The sequence below is a fragment of the Corvus brachyrhynchos genome, unplaced genomic scaffold (genome assembly GCF_000691975.1).
Source record: "Corvus brachyrhynchos isolate BGI_N302 unplaced genomic scaffold, ASM69197v1 scaffold99, whole genome shotgun sequence".
Classification (NCBI taxonomy): domain Eukaryota; kingdom Metazoa; phylum Chordata; class Aves; order Passeriformes; family Corvidae; genus Corvus; species Corvus brachyrhynchos.
In genome coordinates, this window is record NW_008239778.1 from 1,623,371 (window position 1) to 1,645,684 (window position 22,314).

At 52.5% G+C, this 22,314-nt stretch overlaps 1 protein-coding gene across 1 annotated transcript in view; it reads left to right on the plus strand.

Moving 5' to 3' along the window:
- Positions 1–22,314, plus strand: part of LOC103621601 (NADPH--cytochrome P450 reductase) — a 26,155-nt gene that overhangs the window by 2,249 nt on the left and 1,592 nt on the right. The window contains exons 2-15 of the mRNA XM_017742964.1: positions 7,729–7,921; positions 13,966–14,014; positions 14,831–14,959; positions 15,373–15,522; positions 16,340–16,464; positions 17,342–17,431; positions 17,886–17,984; positions 18,638–18,754; positions 19,470–19,588; positions 20,661–20,842; positions 20,968–21,117; positions 21,625–21,896; positions 22,002–22,112; positions 22,226–22,245. Coding sequence (XP_017598453.1) covers positions 7,743–7,921; positions 13,966–14,014; positions 14,831–14,959; positions 15,373–15,522; positions 16,340–16,464; positions 17,342–17,431; positions 17,886–17,984; positions 18,638–18,754; positions 19,470–19,588; positions 20,661–20,842; positions 20,968–21,117; positions 21,625–21,896; positions 22,002–22,112; positions 22,226–22,245 — 1,792 coding nt within the window. The 5' untranslated portion in view covers positions 7,729–7,742. The remainder of the gene's footprint in view (positions 1–7,728; positions 7,922–13,965; positions 14,015–14,830; positions 14,960–15,372; positions 15,523–16,339; positions 16,465–17,341; positions 17,432–17,885; positions 17,985–18,637; positions 18,755–19,469; positions 19,589–20,660; positions 20,843–20,967; positions 21,118–21,624; positions 21,897–22,001; positions 22,113–22,225; positions 22,246–22,314) is intronic.

The window sequence follows — 22,314 nt, forward strand, 5'->3', positions numbered from 1 at the left end:
TCAGCAGGATTTGAACCAAAAGACCCATGCCTGGATGGGTTGCTCCTGAGGTTTCACAGTGCTCTGAGCAGTTGTTTGCCTGAGAGGTGCCCATGGAGTTGACAACAGGGAGGTTTACAACTCCGGCAGAGCTGTCCCTGCTCCTGAACATTGCTGGTGGCGAGACCCCTGTTCCTCTTCCAAGTGATGCCTGAAGAGTGCTGCTCTGGATTTGTCCCTTGCTGGGAGGAGAGGCTGGAGAACAGTGTTGGTTCCCAGGGGCTCAATTTATCTGCCATTCTCAGATTTTGTTTATCCTGTAACCCTGAACTCTTGTTTTTCTGTGCTGGCTCTGCGATGTGTGTGAAGGAAGGTGCCCAGGTGCCTAAGCCAGGGAGACACCCCATGTTTAAAGGCTGAGAGTCAGGCTTTTATCTGGTGAAAGGAGGTGTGCAAGTTCAGTAATTCTAGCTTGCTTTAAGGCAGCTTGGCAAGTTTGAATTAATTTGTGTGGGATAATGCCCTGAATCCTTTGGTTCGGTGCACTGAGCTCGCTGCACAGCCCCACCTCAGCACACCCATAGCATAGAGTTCCTTTCTGCCTCACTAAAGCAGTTCTTGTTCTCTTCCTTGCTTTTGCAGCTGCTCTGCTGTCCTTGAATAAGACCCAGGGGCCAGAAAGCATGCAAGTGTGACACAGCAGAAGCTCAAATATGCAGTATTTCAAGATCCAGACTGATGCACACTCTGTGTCTGTCCTGTGCCTAAAATAGAAGTTTTGCTGATGTCTGAGCCGGTGTCTCAGGGTCTGGGTAGAAGAGACCTTTCACGTTTCACAAAAAAAAACCCAACAGCTTTTGTGTTCCTTTCCCTGTTTGAGGTGCTGCTGCAGCCAACTCCTCAGTTTGGATTGGGATTTCTGAGCTGGTGGCAGTGTGCAGAAGCACTTTCCCATTTTTGTGTGAGGCTCTGCTGCTTTCTGCCCTTCTTTATTGAGCTGGTTAATGGGAAGCTGTGGGAAATATGTGGGAAGAAAGTGATAGGGAAACTCTAGGTGTAGCAAGCCTTCACACCAGCATGTGTGATCCAACAGAGGCTGAAGGGACAAGGAAAGCTGTGAGGTTTCCCACTGTGCCTTCCTTCCCCAGGGGCCCAGGGACTCCCCTGTGTGATGATTCCCACTTAAAGCAGGGAGCCTGTGCAGACCAGACCAAACAGGGCCACTTGTCTGGCCAGATCAGCATCCTCTTGTTGATGAGAAATGCAATCTCCGTGTGGCAGAGCTGTGGAGAAAAGGCTGAGCCAAGGCAATTGTTAAAGAACCTGGATCTGAGCACGTGCTTCCATGAGCTGCTTTTGTTTTGGAAAGGACTACTTTTCCTGCCAGGTCTCCTTTTAGTAAAAAGGAAAGTAAAAAGAGCTAATTTGAGATTGGCACAGGCTGATGTAAAATTCCTTAGTCTAATTGGTTGCATTCTGAAGAGGAATAAGAGAAGATCTGTTTTTGCCCTGAGGGTCTCTTGGCCCAATCCCACACACTAACATGCAGGAAGTCCTGGCTGCACTGGGGTTCAGAGGAGATCAGGCACAGGAGCCTGGGCAGAAATGCCACCTCAGCCACAGCCCTGCTCTTGCTGCTGCTGCTGCCTCTCCTTCTTCCTCTTGGGCTTGTGTGTGTGGGGCTCCTCTTCCTGACAGCCATCAGTAACCTGCCTGTCTTGTGTCATTAGTGGGTGAAAGAAGAAAGCCCTTGGCTGGTCACAAGACTGCATTCCTGTTAGTGGGCAAGTCTCTTCCTTCTCCTCCACTGCTGCTGCTGTGAGGAGTGATGGGGTCTCAATGCAACTTCCTTTTGGTGCTGCCATCTCTGTGAGCTCTCCACAAACTCTGCAGACCTATGAGAGGTCTTTCTTTTTTCCTCCCAGATGTTTCAGTTGTTTAATTTCTGTTTACAGTCCTCCTGTTTTGCCATTGTGTCTACAGCTCGGGCTGCAGGTCACTGCTGTGCAAAGAATTGGAGTTTTCACCTGGTTTGGTTGCTTATCTCTCTTTATCATTTATGTGTCTGTTCTGAGGTTGAATTTTGGGGCTGTGCCATGACACTGGTGGAAGTAATTGATCCCTGATTTAAAACTGGGCTTTTTTAAGGCTAATCTGTGTTGTGCCATGGTCAGCACAAGAGAAAGGGCAACCCCTGGGGCAGACAAGGTGGGAAGGGAGGTCTGGTCATGCACACCTGCCTCTGCCTTGGGAATTCAGGACGGTCCTTCCTGGTCAGAAAGAGGGGTCTGGCAGATCTGGTGGCAGCGGTGACATCCCCAGCCACGCAGAGCTCCCAACACTGGAAATCGTGACAGCTGCACTTCCTCTCTGCTCACTACGTGCTGCCTGTGCTGAGTCAGGGACATGAGGGCCACTGTCACATGGCTGCAGGGAGCACGAGGAGTGCTCTCTCTACCAGCGGTGCCCCCTTGTCCCCTGCCCTGTGTGGGGCTTTCACTGGGAGTCTGAGCTGGAGACAGCTGCTCTGAAGGAGCTTTTTGAGTGTGTATTGCTGTTGTATTTGCTGTTAGACTTGCATGAATTCCTGTTTATGAGAAGCTGGAAAGCAGTCCTTTGGTAAGTGTTGCTGGATGGGATGGGTGGGCTGGTGGAGAGGGAATGGGTGCTCCAGGGCTTGAGTTGGCACCGTGGTGGTGGTGTTGTGAGAAATGAGGGGATCTCATTGCTGCAGGGGTGGTTTGGCTCCAAAGCACTACCTGCTGTCCTTGCTGGTGCTCAGCTGAGACAGCCTGGACCTTGCTGGGGGCTGGGAAGGCTTCTCTGCCTGCACCCTGCTGAGCTCCCTTTGACTGGAGCCCGGCGCCGGTGCCAGTGTCGGGCAGAGAGTGACTGATGGCACTGCATGTACGGTTGTCACGCAATCCCTCTGACTCCATCACCGCCGATTCTTTTTCTGCACGTATTGCAAAACAGAGGTTCCACCTGCAGCCCCTGTGCTTATCTGCAGGTGTCCAAAGGGTGCTGATGCTTGGGAAAATTGTGGGTGTTTTGATAGCTCGGGGGCAGCTCTGGGGGTGGCAGCCCCTGTGCCAGCCGTGCCAGGGCAGGCAGTGTCTGTAGGGTGTGTGGGGCTCGTGGAGATCCCTCTCTGGTGTCTTGGGCTGGAATCAGGAGCTCTTTGGTGCTCTGGCTGGTGCTGGGGATCCATTATCAGAGGTGGGAGCAGCGAGCAGCCTCCAGGCTGTGCTCACTCAGCAGTTTTCCTTCTCCTTCCCCTCTGGACGAGGCTGACGCTGCAGGTCAGGGTGTGCTGATGGTGGCACAGGGCAGAGTCAAGCACAGAACTTGGTTGCTCGTTTGTGGGGCAAGAGTCACAGGCTGCAGTCCTGGTTTGGGGCTGGGAAGTTCAACTGAGGCCTGAGGTACTTGGAACTCATCACAGATATTACATTAAAAAACAGGCTACTTCAGTCTCACAAAGAGACAACTTCCTGCCCAGATTGCCAACTTGGCTTCAGAGCCAAGGCCTTTTGGTCACTAGGAGACACCACAATATGACTTCCAGAAGGGGAAACCTCCCAGCCACGTTTTGTGATTGTGGTGCCGTGTCCCAGAGTGCTTTTAGGGGGCATCTGATGCAAGGAAGGAGAATAGATCTCTTCTCATTGCTGAACACTTGACTTTCATCACTCCCCAGCCTGTCTTGTTTGTTGTAATACTGTTTTTATATCTATATTTAAATACTTTTTAACCTCGTGGCCTTATAGCACCTTTAGTCTGTATGGAAATCAGGGGGGATTTGAGGATGCCTGGCGCTGAGAGTGCTTCCTGTCCTTTTTTTCCAAGGTGTGCATGAGAATGAGGAATAAATTTCGTTTAATATGAGGATGAAGTACGTCTGTTTGCTAGCAGGGAGATGTGCAGAGAAGGTCCCTGATGATTTGAATGATTGTGAGCTGCCATGCATCAAGCAAATTCACACATTCAGGGGCTGAAAAGCTGTGCTAAAACACAGCATTGTTTCATTGCAATCTTTCAAAATGTTGTGACTTTTCTGTGTGATGTAAATGCTCACATCTCGATGAGACTGATTGCTGTGTGCATAAACAGGGATCCAGGAACTGGAGCTACCATTTAAAAAAACCTCCAGGGATATGGACATCTTGTCTGACTTTGATTGAAGATGTAATAAACACTGTGGATAAAATGACCACCCTTGAAACTGTTGTCAGGGAAAGTTTTACTTCTGTATCATAAATTTCCTTTTCCTTTGAAAAACCTAGTTTGATTCTACCAAGGCCCTTCCTGAGACTGCAGGATTCCCAGCATAGCTACATTTCGAGTAAGAGTCAGGTTTCTTTTCACTGGAAGTTAGAAAAGGACATGCATTTGAAAATGAGTTGGTGTAAACTTCTGGATAATAATTGTTACAGACAACTGTGAGACTGAGATAAATTGAGGGATAATCTTCCTGTGCTGGGTGAAGAGAGTTCAGTAGTTCCTGAGTTATGTCAACCCTTTAAAAACGAGAAATGAGGTCTAATTTCACATCCTTTGCCTTTCTCTTGTTGTGGTTAAGCAAATCTTTTCCTGAGGGTAGGGGTGGTGAAGGGAAAGTAAAAAGAAGAATCTGTAGCTGGGATGTAAGGCTTGAATAACCAAATGTCCAGGACCAGAGGGAGCCCACCATCAAAATTAAAGCAGCTTTTGTGCTGTGTTCCATCATTAGGCCGTAACCATGATTCCTCCCAGGGTTAGAGATCAGCGTGGAAACTTTGTGCTGTGGAGATTGGGAATGAAGAGAGGAGAGCAAACCAGAGCCATAAACCTGGAATGTTCCCTTCCCTGGCTGTGGGCAGTGACTGGGTGGCCTGGCTGCAGCTGCAGGGTTCCCCTTTGAAGCACTGGAGAGCTGCAGCGTGGTCAAGGCAAGGAGATAGCACAGCTTCCACCCCCACATCCACCCAGGCAGCATTCCTGGGAGCTGCCTCCCCGAGGATGCCTCTTTCCAAGGCAGCACTGCTTGGGAGAGCAGACCACCTCTGGAGGCTCGAGAAAGCCAAACCCCTCTGTTCTGGGAGCTGAAGCTCTGCTGCTTTGAGCACAGTGATGAATTTTGGCTGGAGACAAAACCCTCACCTGGCTGAGGAGAGCACAGGCTCATTCTTGCCCTATTCTTTGCCCACCCAGGGCAGCTCATGAGTATCCATGTCTGAGCTATCTGGAGCTGGGAATTGCTGTGGTCTGCGTGCTGCTCTCCTGTCTGGTTTGGAACTCTCCTCCACCTGTAGTTGGTGACAAGGGGGGGCTGCTGTGTCCTGTGCAAGGAGCCTTCCCCAGGGCTCAGCTGCTGCTGGGTTCGGTGCTTAGAAGGGAAGGAGCTGCAGCATCTGCCCCAAACCAGCTCAGCGTGGTCTCCATCAGCCTTGTTTTTATTCATGGCTTCCTCTGAGCAAAGATTTGTCACTGCTTTATGTGCCTTGGGGTTTTCAGGGAAAGTGGGTGAAAGACCCACTGACATGGCCATCATTGCCCTGTATGAGGAGAATTGTCCACCCTTGTGTAGTTTGGGCAATGAAACTGCTACTGAAAAAACCAACCCACCTTGCAGAGTTGGAGATATTTACTCCTGCCTGTGTCTGGGCACTGATTCCTCCACCTCTTTGCAGAGTTGGGCCATGCTGTGCACAGGCAGCAGCTGAGGCTCCCTGGGAACCACGGACCACTGGCCCTCAGGGCTTTTTTTCCCTGAGATGTAAAGAGCAGTTTAAGTGATGAGTGAGATGGCAAGAACCAAAACCCCAAAACTCTGTGAAAGGATGGGTTGCCTGGCAAATTTTGGCTGAGATTCCTACAGATGAGGTGGGGTGGCAGAGGGGAAGAGGAGAAGAGCTTGTAATTAAAATTTCTGGGCTTTCATCAGGAATAAAAGCAATAAACCAGCAATGTTTTTCCCCCATCAGCATATTCCTCTGGTGTTGATTGCCAGACCAGCTCCTTGGTGATTTACTGGAACCAGACAAGTAGGAGGAGAGGGATCCTCCTGGGAGCTGTGCCTTTTTGGCAACTAAGCCCCAGTTGTGGAGGCTTTAACTAACAGTTTAGTCTACAGTTGTACAGAAGTAACATCCAGCTCTTGCTTGGCTCCAAGATCCAGCAATGGAAAGCCTGTTAGCAAGGAGGGAGGACAGGGTGACCTGCCTGATGGAGAGGAATGTGCAGTTTGCTTGTGTCACATCACTCTTATTTTTCTTCCAACACCCTGCCTTGGTGCCTTCTCTGGGAACCCAAGGGAAGCTTTGCAGTGGTGTTTTAGTGCCCCTTGTAATGCAGTTACGTGCCAACTTCTCCACCAAATGAAACTTCTTGTGGGGTTGAGCACTAGTTGGGTTGCCAGAGTACCCGTCTAGGGTCACTGCCAGGTGGCTGTGGACTTCTCCCTGTGCTCCACAGAGTGCTTTTTATAGCTGGTGCCCTGTGGCACAGGGCTGTGTGTTGTCTGGAGCTGCACTTCCCTTGTGGGGGTAACAACAAGGGGTTGTTCTTTGCTGGAGGTTGTAGCTGGTGTCCCTCATTAGTGCTCCCTAAGCTTCACCTTCCGTTTTCTTCCCAGCTCCTGAATGTGTTGGCATAACCTTCAGCTTCAGTCACTTTTATTTCTCAGGCATGGCACGTATCCTTTCCCTCCTGCGGCACCACCATGGCTCTGAGTCACTTTTCTGGGTGCAAGTTCAAATGTCCATGGTCTCCAGGCTTGGCAGGATGCCCAAATACAAGAAGAGAGTCACTTTGCCCTTCCAAATCAAGTTTTGAGTTAATTATCTGTTTACTTGGTCAGAGTGTGTCCTTGTGTGCAGGGAAGATAATCTTGCAATCTGGATTAGGGTCGGAGGAGTTCAGAGCTTTGGCACAGCAGTGGGAGGGAGGGAGGGAGTGATGGGTGGCTCCCCAGGGGAAGGACAGGGGCCATAGGGCTGGTTGGGTATTTGAGGGCTGTGTGTTTGTCCTTGTGCTACCACAGACTCTGGGAGTGGTTGTGGGCAAGTCCCAAGTCACTTAAACTCTGCCTTGGTAAGTGGAAAGGAGTAGTTCAAGGAGATGGAAGTTAAACTGGGGGAAATCATGGAGGGAACTGGGAAGCCAGAGGCCCAGAAAGAGATGGATGATGAATCCAATCTGCAGGGGAGGAAATCAGAAATATTCATAATTTGTGTTGTAACAACAACCTGTTGTGGGGATGCTCACGGGAGTTCGTGCCACAGTCCTGCTCAGTGGTTTATCAGCACAGCAGTGGGGCCAGGACATCCTATCACCTTGTGGGAAGGAGGGAGGAAGCCCCAGATCTGTGGGGCGGCTGGAAGAGTGGGGTCATCCCCCAGTAACATCTCAGGGGCTCTGTGGTGAATAAGGGCTTTAGTAAAGGCTGGCCATGAATCCCTATTGAGTATTGCTGGGGCATCAGTAGGACTCGGGTTGGGCTCCTTGGCTGGAGTGTGGGGTTGCTCCGATGCTGCTGGCAGAGGGAGAGCAGAAATCACTTCAGATGGATCAGCATGGATGCAGCAGGAAGGGAAAAGCTTGGTGGGACACCTTGGAGCACAAAAGAATCTTAGTGTGTTTGATCCAAAGACTTGTTGGGTGGCCTTGTGCTCCTAAGACTAAGTGTAAAGCAAAAAGCATTTTCTGGATGTCCTTCAATGCTGTCCCATGTGGCTGCTGGTGCTCATTGTTTTTCCTTGCTTGCAGTGCCTCTGACTGCCATGGGGGAAGCCAGCATGGACCCAACCATCTCCTCTCCAGACAGCACTACACAGCAGGACTCTCTCTTCAGCATGATGGATGTGTTCCTCATCTCCCTCATCACCGGCCTTTTTACCTACTGGTTCTTCTTCCGCAAGAAAAAGGAGGAAGTGCCTGAGCTCCCCAAAATGCAGTCAGTGTAAGTAACAACTCTCAGGCTGGGTGGGACCAGCGGAGCTTTTCTCTCTTGCTTGTGGTGGGTTCTGGGAGGCTCCGCTGGGTTGTGGGAGGTCGGTGAGGGGGCGTTTCTCTGCCCTCAGCTGCTGTGTGTTCTGCTCACGATGCAGAAATGCCGGAGGAAGAGGCAGGCTGCAGTTCTGCCTTACCCCACCGTGTGGCCCAAATCGGGAATTGGCCTTTCCCGAGCAAGGCAGGAAAAGGTCAGGCAGGAAAGCCTCTGGCTGTACTTCAAAACTCTTAAGGATTGCGTTGGCTGTTCTTGGTGTTTTCTGATAAAAGTCACATTTAGGTAAATCTGGAGAAAGGTGGACTTGCTCTTAAGCAGGTTTCATGTTGGAAGCCTTATCCACCCCTAGCTATGAAGGAAAGGAATAGTCTTGGGGAGCTGGGAGATAGTTCCTGGGATGAGCCGCTTGGCAGCTCCTGTAAAACTTGATTGGCTTTTGATGCCAGGTTACCACAGCAGTGGGAGGCTGGATTTGGAGAGGGAGAGCTTTGTTCCACCCTGTCTTCTGCAAAGGGCTTGGGGCCAGGAACGAGCCATGCAGGTGGAGATCTGGGTGCACTTGGTTCCTTGTCTCAGTCACATTCCAAACTTAACATCAGTTTTCTGCTGGGCTTTTTAGCTCATTCTTTGTTTCTGGTGTCGCAGGAGTTTGGAAAGTACATTTTCTGGCTGGCAGGGTTTCAAAGGGCAGCAGTGTCCCTGGCTGTGGTACCTTGTGCAGATGGGTGCACACAAGGCTGGCAGCAGCCCAGCTGCCTGTGCCTGCTCAGCCTTACCTTGGGAATGTGTTCTGTTGGATTGCTGGGATGCTTTCCCTCTCATGCCTGCCAGACAGGGCTGTGTAAGTGCACGTGGTTGCCTCCAGAGATTTTAAGAAGGGCTGTGCTGCAGTGAGAACTGAGCTGGCTGGGGAAAGGGCACTGTCTGTCTGAAATTAGATCCTGGCATGGCACAGCCTGGGCTCCCATGCTCCCCATCCTTGTGACTGATTGCACCTACAGCCCATCATGTGCAGCTCTTCCAGAGGCCGTGGTGACCTTGCAGAGAAACTTCGACTTGTGGTGTGTGTTACCACCTTGTTCTGCTGCAGGGCCTCAGCACATGGGCCTCCATCCCAGCCTGGCTGCAGGTCCTGGCTCTGAGCTGCCTCACAGGCACTTTGTTTCCTCTGTGGGGTCTGTGCTGCCTTTTGTGTCCCTGTGAGCAGTGGCTGGGAGGGAGCAACTGCTCCTTGTGGGAGATGTGGAACAGCAGCATCTCCTGTCACCTGTAACCAGAGAGGTGAGGTTGTTCTGCAAGTTGTCTCTCACAATTGCACTTTGGAAAAGTGTCAGCCAGGCAGGTGCAGAGTGAGAGGAGGCTGTGAAGTGGTTTTTCCCTGTGTCCTGCTGCAGCCCTGCTGTGGTCATTGTATCAAGCCGGTCCAAGGGCAGTGTGGCCCTAAAAGCCAAGGCTGTGGCTCGGGGCACATCCATCCTTCAGGGCTGAGACAGTGACTTCCTGCAGCTTTTCAGTTGGATTTTATGGGATGCCTGGAACTGGGAGGAAAATGAGTGGGAAAACAAGCTTGGTCAGCCTTGGGTTTCCTTCCCTCCTGTAATCCTTGAATCTGGGGTAGAGTTTCCTTTCTGATGAACAAGCAAATCAACAAGACACAGGATCACACTGCCAACCTCTGCCTGTGGCTGGCTGGATATGGCAGGTGGGCCCCTGGGCAGGCAGGGAAGCTGACCCAGACCTGTGAAGGCAGAGGGGCCTTGGTGGGGCTGTCTCTGGCTGGAATGGAGAGCCTTGACCTTTAGAGGAGGTGTTTCTTCAGCTCTGCCTGAACCAAACTGCCTTCCCAAAGGGTCCTGAACTGCTTTGTCTGATGGCATTGGGTGATGGTTTGTGTTGTGTCACTTTGGCCCCCCAGCTTCAGCCTCAGAATACTGGAGGATGAAGGTGCTGAATAACAATTCAGACACATCACAATGGCTGCTGCTTTAGTGATTTGTTTGCAGTGCTGAAGAGTGCAAGCAGAGTCTCTGACCTAAACACAGCATCCAGCACCTCAGTGCCCTTCTGGGGTTTTTGGGAGCAGCACACCTTGATAAAACCACATCAGCTCAGCAGGGTCTGCAGAGGAAATGCCATTGTTGTTACTGCCCTTGATTGTGGTAGAGCAGATGCATGGTTGAAATGCCCTGTTCTGGGCTGGGTTCTCTCTGCGTGGCCTGGGAATGGTCATGATCTTGTCCCAGCAATGCCTCTTCAGGTTCAGCCACAGCTCAGTGAAGGGGTCAGGCTGCTGATCACCCTTAAGCCAAGTGGAGCTGTTTTCCTGCCCAAAGTCCCCACAGAAGGGACAGAAGCCAGCGCATGCCGTGGCTTCCTGCATATGAGGTGTCCTGTACCTGTGACTTGTAACACGTGTGTGTGGGCCAGGTTGGGATCCCACTGACTGAGCATTGCTTGTGTTTTGACCATTTTCAGACTTAATTAAAACCACCAGAGCAGCCCTCCCTGCAGCCTGCTCTGCAGATGTCATTAGGGAGAGCAGCTCTGGATCGCCACGCAGCCACGGCCACCGTGCTTCCTCGCAGGGCCAGTGCTGGGGAATGCAGGAATTTATTTTTATTCTTTGGCTGCTCCTCCTCTGCAAGTTTCTCAATCACAGATTTCTTTCCCTTCTAATGTCCCCACTCTGCAGACAGTCATCGGGGGAGATGCAGGCGGGACAGTCATTGGTATGCTGGGTGTCACCCTCTCCCTTCTCCCCCCTCTTTAGCATTGTTTGGGACAGAAACTGGCTTATCTCTATTCTGCAGCTATGCAGAAATCCATTCCCTGGTACTTGTAGGGCTTCCTGTGGCAGGAATTGCTCCAAGTCCTTAGCCTGATTAGCTCTCTGCTGCCTGTGTGTGTGAGAGAGACCATCTCTAATTTAATTTAATGGGATCCTATGCAAAACAAACTCCTTTGAGCTGCCTCCGTAATGGCACTGCCATAGTTACCCGAAGCGTTGCTCACGCAGTGTCTGGAATCGTTTCATTCAGCTATAGCATCAAGCTTTTTTTTCCTTTTCTTTTTTTTCTTTTTTAAGAATATATATAAAAGCAGCTGTGATATAAACAGTTTCCAAGGGAACAAGGCTGGGGGAGGGTTTTGTGTCCCGTCCCCCTGCTCCGCGCGGATGGGAGAGGGACGTGTGCTGCGGAGGATCCTGGGAGGTTTCATTCTCCACTCCTAATTCCTTTCTGCCACTGCTGCCAGATGTTGCAGTTTCTCAGGACTGTGCAGATCCACTCAGTAACTTCCAAAGCCCCACCACGAGGATTGGAGTGGACAGGACCACTCCTGCTATGACCCGTGCTGGGACCTTTTGTGCTGGCTCTCTTCTTCTCAACAAAAGGCTGACGCTCGGTTTTAACGCCCAGGAGGAGCAGAATGGAAAGGCTTGTGTGCGTGTGGCTCCAGAGCTAAGTTAGATCCGTCCCCCCACAGCTCCCCTTGCAGACACACGGCTGCCCTGGACTCTTTGTCTGCCTCCTCCCTGCCCGGCCATGGGCTGTGTGTACTCGGCCCCGCGGGAAGAGCCGGCCATGGCCAGGTGAGTTACTCTGCCCGACGGGCTGGCGGGATCCTTCCAGCTCCAAAGCTGGGTGGAGTGGGTGCCTCCTCCCTCTGCAACAGGAGGAGAAGGAAAGGGAGAGGCTCTGCTTGGAAGCAGGCTGCTCCAGAGGAGACCCTGCTGTCGGTGCTCGGTTTCTCTGCAGCATCCAGAAGCTTCCTCCCCTGTCTTTTTTTTTTTTCTTTCTCCTGAAACAAAAGTGACAGAGAGCCTTGGGAGTCACTTGTGCTGTGGGCCCTCACCAAGTGTGGGAGAGCTGTACAAGCTACAGACTCACTCTGACAATGGGGTTAATCCCCTTCCCTCCACCCAATGCTTCTTCTCGTGCTTGTAGCTGCTACCCTGAGCTGTCTAAGCTGTAAGAGCAGTCCTTGCTGAGGACAAACTTTCTCTTCCAAGTTTCCCTGGCAGTGCAGTGAAAATGAGTGTCGTTTAGTGCCTTTAGTGCCTGTGCTTTTTCACTGCTCAGATTTTCAGGCCACCCTGATGAAGCAATTTCAGGGAGTTGTGTAGTCCTTTTTTATAAAGCCAGGCTCATTATTTCTTCTGTATCTGAGCCACAGCCTTTTCTCCACCACTCACTTTGGTGTGGGGTTGCCTCCTTTGAAAATAGACGAGCTCCATGTGCTGCACCCTTTTCTCTTCCAAAGGGAGCTTGCTGAAAGGATCTAAAAACTTTTCTTTTTCTCCTCCTTTAAAAGCTTTTTGTTTAGTAGTTGACCCAAGTGTTGTTTTAATTGGATCTCATTTGCAGAGGGCAGGAACTAAAGAAGTTCACCAAGGAGCCAAAAACTAAGTGAGAGCCTTGTCTTGAGAGCTCTCCCGAGTCCCTGTCCTTGGCTGCAGCGTGGGCAGGGCTGGGGCTGCTCCCTTAAGATATTTGTGATATCCCAGTTCCCAACAGGGGACAAATGACAACACGGGGAGACTGTTACCTGCTGAGAGAGCCAGGCAGGGGCGTGAAGCAGCTCTCTTGGGAGCATGGCTGCCTCAGGGAGCTTTTTGGGGTTGGCTTTGCTTGTCCTTTGTGTGTGCTTTTGTCTTTTGTTTGAGACTGTTGGTGCTCAGAGCTGTCAGGCCCAGTTATGGAGCTCCTTGATCCCTTTGGGTAGGAAGGGGTGCTCGAAGGGATGTTTTATGACCGTCCCCCACCCTGGTGCTCTGCATGTGTGTGCTCTCCCAAATGCCTCTCAGCACATCTGCAGGATCCCTCCCTCTGGGCTACAGAGTTGAGGAAACTGTTAGCAAGCTCTTCACATTCTCACATGGGCTGGAGCCAAAACCATTTGTTTTTTGCCTGGAGGCTTCTCTCTTCCCACAGGAGACCCGGCCTTGGCCTTGCATTCTTCCATTGTGAAATGGGAATGGGTCCCACGTTCCTCTTCCCTGCTTACCGAAGTTTTGGTGGGGAGGACAGCAAGGGAGCTCCTGGCCTTGCCTGCTGTGAAAAGCTCCCAGCACCTAATCTGACTGTAGCTATGGTCACCTCTGCTTGTGAGGCTCCCAGGGTCCCCAGGGCCGGGTTGTTTTCACTCCATGACACCGAAAATCCAAAGATGTGCTAAGGATAGCAAAGCTCTTCCTGCTCCCTCCCTAACAGGGCAGCCACAGCAGTGGGAATCCCTACCTCCATGTTTGTGGCTCTGCTGTGGTTTGTCCCCCTTCCAAGCTAGGGAAAGCCATGTCCATCCAGTAATGCAAATGTTCTGTGCAGGAGATCTGTCCTGGGAATGGGAACCCGCCTCCAAAGGACCTCAGCTGGCAGTGGTTGCCTTGCCAGGAGCTCTGTGGGTCTGATCAGCTGCATGTGTCTGCTCCACAGGGCTCTCCAGCTCTGGGGCATGCTGTTTTGAGGCTGAAACAGCAGATTTTTAGCCCTGTTTGACTTCAGGTTTGGGGGATGTGTCCTGGGGGAGCATGGCTCAGGACTGATCCTGCATGCCCATGGGGGTGTGGGAAGCAGGGAGCAATCCCTTCCCTTCTCTCATACCATATCTTAGCCCCTGAGACTTATCTAGAGACCTGTTCCTGTGAGATCCTTTAACCTGCTCAGCTGTGAAACCTTTCAGGGCAGTTGATAAAGGTTTCTTGGTGGGCAGGGCTGAGTGCCTGGGCTTTTCGTGTGGGAAGATTCACTGATGGGAGTCAGGCAGGGGCTCAGCTTTTCCCTTCTGCTCCAAGTCCCTGCTCCGTGGTTGTGTGCAGAAGCCCTGTGGATGAGTGATGGCCATCCCTGGGGCAGGGTGAATAACAGTGGTCAGTGGAGATTCACACCCTTTTGGGCAGCTTTCCTGAGGTCTGGAGGCCACTTTTTCCCCACTTGCTTATTCCTGACCTCAAAAATGAATGTGCTCATCTGAAAAGAGTTCCTCTTGTCTTTCAGAGCAGCTCCAGTGAGAGACAGCAGCTTCATCGAGAAGATGAAGAAGACGGTAAGCTGCTTGTTCTGGGAATGTGGGGGAGCTCATGCCCATGCCAGTTTGCTCTGGAGACTGTCAGCAGAAGGATTTGGTTTGGATACAGACACATGCCTGCTGCAGAGAGCATCCAGAGGAAATCTGTGTGAGCAGCCAGGAATAGCTCTTTTAGTCTGTGCCTGAGAGTTGTTCTTAAGAGAAGAAATTAAAGTGAAAATTCGGTGGAAAAAAATAATGTAATATGAGATCAAAGTCAGGAGGGAAATGGCAGAGACTTTAAAGTCATTGGCTGGCAGTTGTTTATCTGTGTGGTTGGTTCCCAAACTGGCTGGCTGTGGAATGGGAATTGTGGTACACAGAACTGTCAGCTTTTGACTCTGCTGGTCTGGACATAAGAGGAAGCAGAGGAAGAAGCAACGGCTGGATGCATTTTCTGTTGGACTTCAAAGTAGCTGGCTTGTGGCAGAGCAGGAGCTCTGGTGCTTAGGCACTTGCTCAGAGCCTTTGGCAAGTTCTGCCTTCTCATCCAGGGTGTCCCCTGTTTCCAGGAGTCACTCCACAGCCTCAAAGTTGAGAATAAATCTGGAAGGTTTATTCTTTGCTTTGGGTTTTAGTCTGACCTGAGCCTCCCCTCTGAGTCATGTTCTCATTAACAGTTCAGCCTTGAGTTTTCTGCCAAACCCTTGGAGTCCTGCACAGGCTCAGACTCCTGGTTGCCTTTAGGTTGCAGTCCAGGATTCCTGATCCCAGGCATTTCCTTTGTCTGTACTTCATCCACGCATTTGCCAAATGACTAATCACCATTTAAAAAGGATTTTTCTTTCTCTCCAGGGCCGAAATATAGTGGTTTTCTACGGTTCCCAGACGGGCACAGCAGAGGAGTTTGCCAATCGCCTCTCCAAAGATGCCCATCGTTATGGCCTCCGGGGCATGGCAGCAGATCCAGAGGAGTATGACCTGGTAATTTAGCCCTGAACAGCCTTGGGATAGTAACAACCTTTCAATGCCCTCTAAAAAAATAACAATGACCTTGGCCAAAGGATAATTGGCTTTTTAGTAGTGTCATCTAGGGGAGAAAGGATCAGCCTGAGAGATGCAGATACGGGCTCGGTCCTTGCCATTCTACCTTCTCCTGCTCCCTTAAAGCCTTGCATGGAAAATCCCATTGCTTTTCTGGTGGGGTAGATATACTGACTTGCAGTCCAGTGAGGGTGGTTGGCTTTATTTTCCCTGCCATTTTGGGTGGCTTTGACCTTTCCCAGCCCCTTCTGTAAACGTGTGGTGCTGTTCACACACCTACACTGAGGGAATAGGAATTGCCCAACAGCCACATTGTGGGATCCTTGAAGATTCCTTCTTTCCTTTGGTTGCAGTCAGACCTGAGTCGCCTCTCTGAGATTGACAAATCCTTGGCTGTGTTCTGCATGGCCACCTATGGAGAGGGGGATCCCACGGACAATGCCCAGGATTTCTACGACTGGCTGCAGGAGGCCGATGCCGACCTGTCGGGTCTCCGGTTTGCAGTAAGTGGCCCCATTCCAGCTTTTGGGTTGCATTTGGGCAGAAAGGCCAAGAGCCCTCCAGTGTGGCCTGGGGAGAGGCCCAACACGATGTCTGTGCCTTGTGTACCTTGTCTGGGATGAGGTCCCTGCTGTCTTCCTGCCCAGGCTTTGTGGACACTTGCAAATGTACATCTGGAGGCTTTAAATGCAAATGTCAGAGTTCTCTCTCCACCCTCTAAATCATGAGGGCTTCCTGGTATAAACAGCCCCAAACAGCCCTGCAGGCACCGAATACAAGTCTAAATGAGCTACAGGCTGCTGCTGCTCTTCAGAAGCTAATTGAGCAGCCCAGGGCCAGATCTTCTCCCACAGATTAAGTCACTTGGAGGAATGTGTAGCTCTCTTCCTGTGCTGAGCTGAATAACTGGCTGAGAAACAGCCACCTCACCTAAACCCTGGCCAAATTCCTCAGGCAGCATAATAATTGCAAATGAGAATAAAATCCACTGGTGGAGATGTGAAGCTGCTCTGTGCGAAGCAGTGAGCAAACATTTACTGCGTGGTTTGTGGGAGGCAAAGGCCAGCAGTGGCTCTCCAGGCTGTCCCACGAGGAGATGTGCAGGAGCTCTTGGAAGTGCATCCAGCCTCAGGGGAGGTGCTGGTGCTTCCTAACCACACACTCTGCAGTGGTAGATTCTTACTTGAGAGCTGATGGGGAGCTGGGAGAGGTCTCGCTGTCTTTCTTCAGCATCCTTTGCTGGGTGCTACTTGGCTGGGTGATAATGGATGAGGAGAGTCCACCTCCTGTTTCTCTGTGCTCATGAGTGTTCCCTACCAGGTCTTTGGGCTGGGGAACAAGACTTACGAGCACTTCAATGCCATGGGGAAGTACGTGGACAAGAGACTGGAGGAGCTCGGAGCCCAGCGCATCTTCGAGCTTGGGCTGGGAGATGACGATGGCAAGTGAGTGCCTTGGGGTGAGGGGCTGCTCAGAGCTGGCTGAAAGCATCTTGGAAGGGGCCTTGACAGGGAATTGGTTCTACTACCGAGGCAGAAATAAACTCCACAGGGCTCCTTGTTGGGGTTGGCACGTTTTTGAGCGTGTGTCTGCTGTCTCTCCCACAGTCAGATCCCTGTGCACAGGGAGTATCCGAAGGGATCCTGTGTCTGGGAAATCCCACATCAGCTTTAAATGCCCATGCCCGTGGGTACACACAGGAGCAGGCTTTGCAGCCTCCTCTGCCCTTGCCCTGCTGCAGCTCCATGGCTAACCCAGCCTGTGTGGATAAACTCGCCCATCCCAGTGAAGGAGGCAGATTAATCTCCTTGGGAAGCATTTTATGGTGGGAAGCAGCAATTTTCCAGCTCAGACAATAATATTTTCTTTTTTTTTTTTACCTCTTTGTGCTCACTTGAGCACCTTGGGACATTACATCGACCTGTGGCTCTACCTCTAAGGTCTTCAAGGCCTTATGGGAGGGATATGCCATGTATGGAAAGCTCTGAGCCCAGAAAAATTAGCAGTGCCATGGTGGAATCATGACCTTTTAGGAAGGTCACCTGATGGGTGGACAATAGGGAGCTGAGTTTTTTAAAGACTGAGCCTAAATATCAAAGCCTTCCTTGGCAGACCTGGTGAAGGGAGGGGTGTCTGGTGTAGCAACAGTTCCCACTCAGTGCTCTGCCAGCACTTTCCTGGTGATCTGTGGGCATGATCAAAGGTGCCTGGGTCTAAGGCAAATGCCTTTTCCCCCAGTGATGGGAGGAAGACCAAAGGGATCTCAGATGGCTCCTCTGGGAATGGGGCTGGGTTATTGACTCTCTCTTCTGCCCTGGCTAGCCTGGAAGAAGACTTCATCACCTGGAGAGAGCAGTTCTGGCCAGCAGTGTGTGAGCACTTCGGGGTGGAGGCTACAGGAGAAGAGTCCAGGTGGGTTTGGGAGCAGCTCCTTTGGGGTGTCAGAGACTGGCCACCTCTGACTGGTGGCTGTGCTGTCAGCCCTGGGCTGCTGTTCCCTTTCCTCTGCCTTGCCTCCCCTTCCAGAGTTGAGGAGGGCATGAGTGAAGTAGAACAGGGATGTTTGGCCTGAGCCCATCCAGGTGTGAGTTTGAGCCCAGCTCTGTGTTCCTGTTCTGAGTGGGGAGGTGATGGGTTTGGTTCCTCTGGGGATGGCTGTGCTGGTTGTGAGGCTCCAGGGAGGCTGAGGGTTCCCCTTGCTTTGGGTTTTCTGCAGTCTGCCTGGTCCCTCATGTCTCGAGAGGGGCAAAGGGCTGGGATTTGCATTTGTTTTTGAGCTGCAGCAAATCCAGCAAAGGAGATGATGGTTCCAGCTGTACCTCGTGGGTTCCAGTTTGATTTTTTTCTCTCCCTTTTCTCCCTCCAGCATCCGGCAGTACGAGCTGGTGGTGCACACAGATGTGAACATGAACAAAGTCTACACGGGGGAGATGGGCCGGCTCAAGAGCTACGAGAACCAGAAGCCGTGAGTGCCACACCCCCTGGGCAGGGTGTACACGGGGCAGGTCTTGGCTGATGGCTCCTTGATGTGTTTCTAACAATCAAGTGCCATTTCTGCAGCACAGCAGGTCTCTGCCCAAGAGAAATGGGCTCAGATCTCCAGTGGGACTCTGAGATTCCCCAATTAATGAATCATTCGTGGTGAGGAGGTGGCTCTATGTGCTGTTTGGCTGCTACATCCACAGCATCTGTCCTGAGCCTTTCCTTGCCTGGAATGGCTAGTGCATGATGGCTGCTGGCAGTATTGCTGTGGGGAGATGAGCTTTAAAAATTCATTCCAGCCTGAAATATTCCTTTGAGATGTTGTGACAGTCCCTCCAATCCAGTTCTGTGTCATGTGTTCTTAATGGGGCAGAAGCTGTTGACTGCTGGGCTGTGCTGAGAAGGAAAAGGACCTGTTTTCTGTGCCAGTGTGGGGAGCAGCAGATCATGGTCTGTTTTCTGTGCCAGTGTGGGGAGCAGCAGATCATAATTTGGTGTGTGCTGTGGTGCAGTGTGCTTTGGAACAGGAACCACATCATGGGAGCCTGCTCTGGAGGCAGAGGGAACATGCCTGGATACAAGGAGCTCCATGAGCCTGCAGGAGAGTAACCAGAGGGCCTTTGTCTTTCCTTCCAGCCCGTTTGATGCCAAGAACCCCTTCCTGGCTCAGGTTACAGAGAACCGCAAGCTGAACGAGGGTGGAGAGCGACACTTGATGCACCTGGAGCTGGATATCTCCAATTCCAAAATCAGGTAGTTCCCTGGAGGAGACTACTCCTCTGTTTTGTCAGGAGCAAAGAACAAGGATGTGGCACCAGCCTCATCCAGCACTTCAGAAGGGGACCTTGCTCCTTTAAACTGCCCCTCTGGGCTTCTGTAGCAGGCACCCCCTGTCAGGACTTGCTCCCACCTTTTGCGCTGCTTTGGGTCCATCCCACACCACATCCCTGTCCTACCTGAGCAGTCTCAGTTGCAAGAATTCTCTAGGAGTCACTCAATAAATGAGAGGGCAGCAGAGCTGTGAGAGAAGGGAGAGCTGGGCATTGCTCTTGCCTGTGTTTGCCTGGCTTAGGTGTACAAGCATGGGCGAATAAAGCCTTGTTCTTAAAACCCTCTCACTGGCTCAAATTCCTTAAATTGTTAGGAAGTTGTGAATCCAGGTGGCTTAAGATAACAACTGCAGAGGTTTTGAGGAGCTTTGCTCTGTTCTGTCAGGAAATTAACCTGTCCTTACTGGAACTCTGGCAAAACTGCTGTCACCTGGGAGGTCCCTTGTAAAAACCCTGGGAAACCATGATCCCACAGTGTCACTGCTGGCTCTGTGGATGCTGATGGTGCAGGTCCTGGGCATCAGACCTCAGTGTTGTCCTGCTGCCTCTTGCACCAGCCGCCTTGTCTTCTGGCTGAGCTGCTAGGGGTGGTCAAGAAGTGGTGCGGGTGTTGCACGTGCTCTCCTGCTCTCTGCCAGGTACGAGTCCGGGGACCATGTGGCCGTGTACCCAGCCAACGACTCCTCCCTGGTGAACCAGATCGGTGAGATCCTGGGCACAGATCTGGACACTGTCATGTCCCTAAACAACTTGGACGGTGAGTATGGATGACCCCTAAGGGTCAGCAGTTCTCCTTCAGCTGTGGCCTCTGTCCTTCACCCTAAGATCCCATGGGGCACCTCCAGATGTCCTGTGGCCACTCTTCACTACAGGGGCTCAGAGCCTGCTTGCTGAGAGCAGCTGAAGTGGGTCAGTTGTGAAATGTGCTTAGTGAGCCCATTCAACAACAAATTATGTAACAGCACACTCCTAATTACGGAGCATCAGCCCACCAGAGCATCCTTCAGCAGCCCCAGAGCTCCTCAGAGCCCTGAGTGAGATGTTCTTGTTCAGTGCTGGGAGGAGGCACAGGCTTGGGGGCTGAACTGCCAGGAGGGAGCACTTGTGCTGATCCAAAGAGCTCTTTCCTGGGCAGCATTCCCAGCAGAGCCAGCCTCTGGCAGGAGGGAGATGGCAGCTGCTGCCCATCGCACTCCTGGAGCAGCACAGCCCGACCTGAGGCATCAAATGAGCTGGCCCAGAAGCTTGAGAGTGCTCTGGGTTTCTAGAGAGGAAGTGGATTTAATGCACTGCTGGAGCCTGTGGCCCCCTGTGCAGTGTCCTGTGCTGTGCAGCCTCACGCTGTCGTTCCTGTCCCTTATGGACCTCTCAAGGCTGAGCAGAATGGCTCCAGCCTTGACCACTGGCACAGCTGTACGTGGCTGACAGAGCCTAAGGACAGTTTTGAGGCCAGATCTGATGGAGGTGTAAGTGCCTGAGGCCAAATTAGCCATGGAGGGGAGCCCCTGCTTAGCCTGGGGGTTTGCTGGGCTGTGCATGGACATCTCGGGGCAGGGAGCCCGTTGAGGAACCCAGGGCGTATTTTTTGCTGCTGAACTGTCAGGCAGCATCTGTGAAACACAAAATGGGCTACTGGGAGATGCAGCTGCCTGGGGAGGGAGGTGATTCAGTGTGGAGCTGGGGCTGTGACCCACAGGCTGCTCTCTCCTCCCTGAAGCCCACTCTGCTCTGTCTCCAGCCCTTACTGTGTCGCAGCCGGCGCAAAACCTCTTAACATAACAGCGTGAGGTGGATGATTTTAAATTTTTCTTTCTCTCCCACTTCTCCAGAGGAATCCAACAAGAAGCATCCCTTCCCTTGCCCCACATCGTACCGGACAGCCCTGACTTACTACCTGGACATCACCAACCCTCCCCGCACCAACGTCCTGTACGAGCTGGCCCAGTACGCCACGGACGCCAGCGAGCAGGAGCGCCTCCGCAAAATGGCCTCGTCCGCTGCCGAGGGCAAGGTGGGAGCACTGCCCTCCCCAGCTGGGCTGAGCTGGGTGCTGGGGGATCCCCAAAAGGCACCCGGAGAGCCGAGGGGGTGTTTGCCAGCCGTGTGGGGAGGTTGTCATGCCCTGTTTGCCTGCAGGCGCTGTACCTCAGCTGGGTGGTGGAGGCCCGCAGGAACATCCTGGCCATCCTGCAGGACATGCCCTCCCTGCGCCCCCCCATCGACCACCTGTGCGAGCTCCTGCCCCGCCTGCAGGCCCGCTACTACTCCATTGCCTCCTCCTCCAAGGTGGGTGTGCTTCCAGCAGGGAATGTGGCTGTGGAGGGACCGCTTCAGCTGCAGCTCCTCTCAGCTGGGGTCTGGGCACGGCGAGCTTCTCCTGGTGACATTTGCTGTGAGAGGGGCAGGTTTAGTGATGTCCGTGCATGGAGTTATCCCAGCTTCCACAGGGTCTGTGGAGAGTCCCACGCTGTGCCAGCTGTGCTCTGATACCATCACACTCCCTGCAGCCCTGCTCCTCTTTGCCCGTTTGCCTGGCAAGGTGGCATTTTAGGGGCTGGTCAAAAGTCACTCCTTGTGCCTGAAGCCCTGAGGTTGTTGGCAATATCCAGGGAAGCTCAGTGGCCCCATGATGAGTTGAGGACAAGACAGAAGCCCCCTGAGGAGCATGCAGGGAGGAATAGCTGTCCCAGTGTTAATGTTAGGATAAACTTCTCCCCATTCCTGAGCACAAGGAAGCAGTGTGGGGTTGCCAGGGCTCCTTTTCTGCCTGGTGCCAGCATCTCTTCCTTGCAGGTTCATCCCAATTCCATCCACATCTGTGCCGTGACGGTGGAGTATGAGACCAAGACGGGCCGCCTGAACAAAGGGGTGGCCACCAACTGGCTCAAGAACAAGGTGCCTGACCAGAACGGGAGCAGCTCCCTGGTGCCCATGTACGTCCGAAAGTCGCAGTTCCGGCTGCCCTTCAAGCCCAGCACACCCGTGATCATGATCGGGCCGGGCACTGGCATCGCCCCCTTCATCGGCTTCATCCAGGAGCGGGCCTGGATGAAGCAGCAAGGTGAGTGCCCAGGAGCTCCCCTGGGGGCTGGAGCTGCTGCAGGACTCAGTGGGTGCCTCCAAGGTGCAGCGTTGCTGCTCCTGTTGCTGGTGGGCCCAGCCAAAAGTAGAGAGGTGGGGCGGGGGGAACAGCAGCCGAGTGGTTTTGCCCACAGGAGGATGCTTGGTCCTTCTCTTGGCCTTGGAGGATGCTTGGGGGTGGATAGAGCTGAGACAGTTCTGTGACATCTGCCACCACCACACCTCCGAATAACCACAAGCAAGTCACTCAGACTCAATTCTGAAGCCTGTGGCCACTTCTGGGAATCAGTCTGGAGCTTCCCCTTATAACCAGAAGCCCCATCATGCAGCTCTGTGAGCCCAGGGGAGGGGAGAGCACAGGGCTGGGGGCTGCTGGGAGTGGCAGGGGGGGGGGGGGGGGGG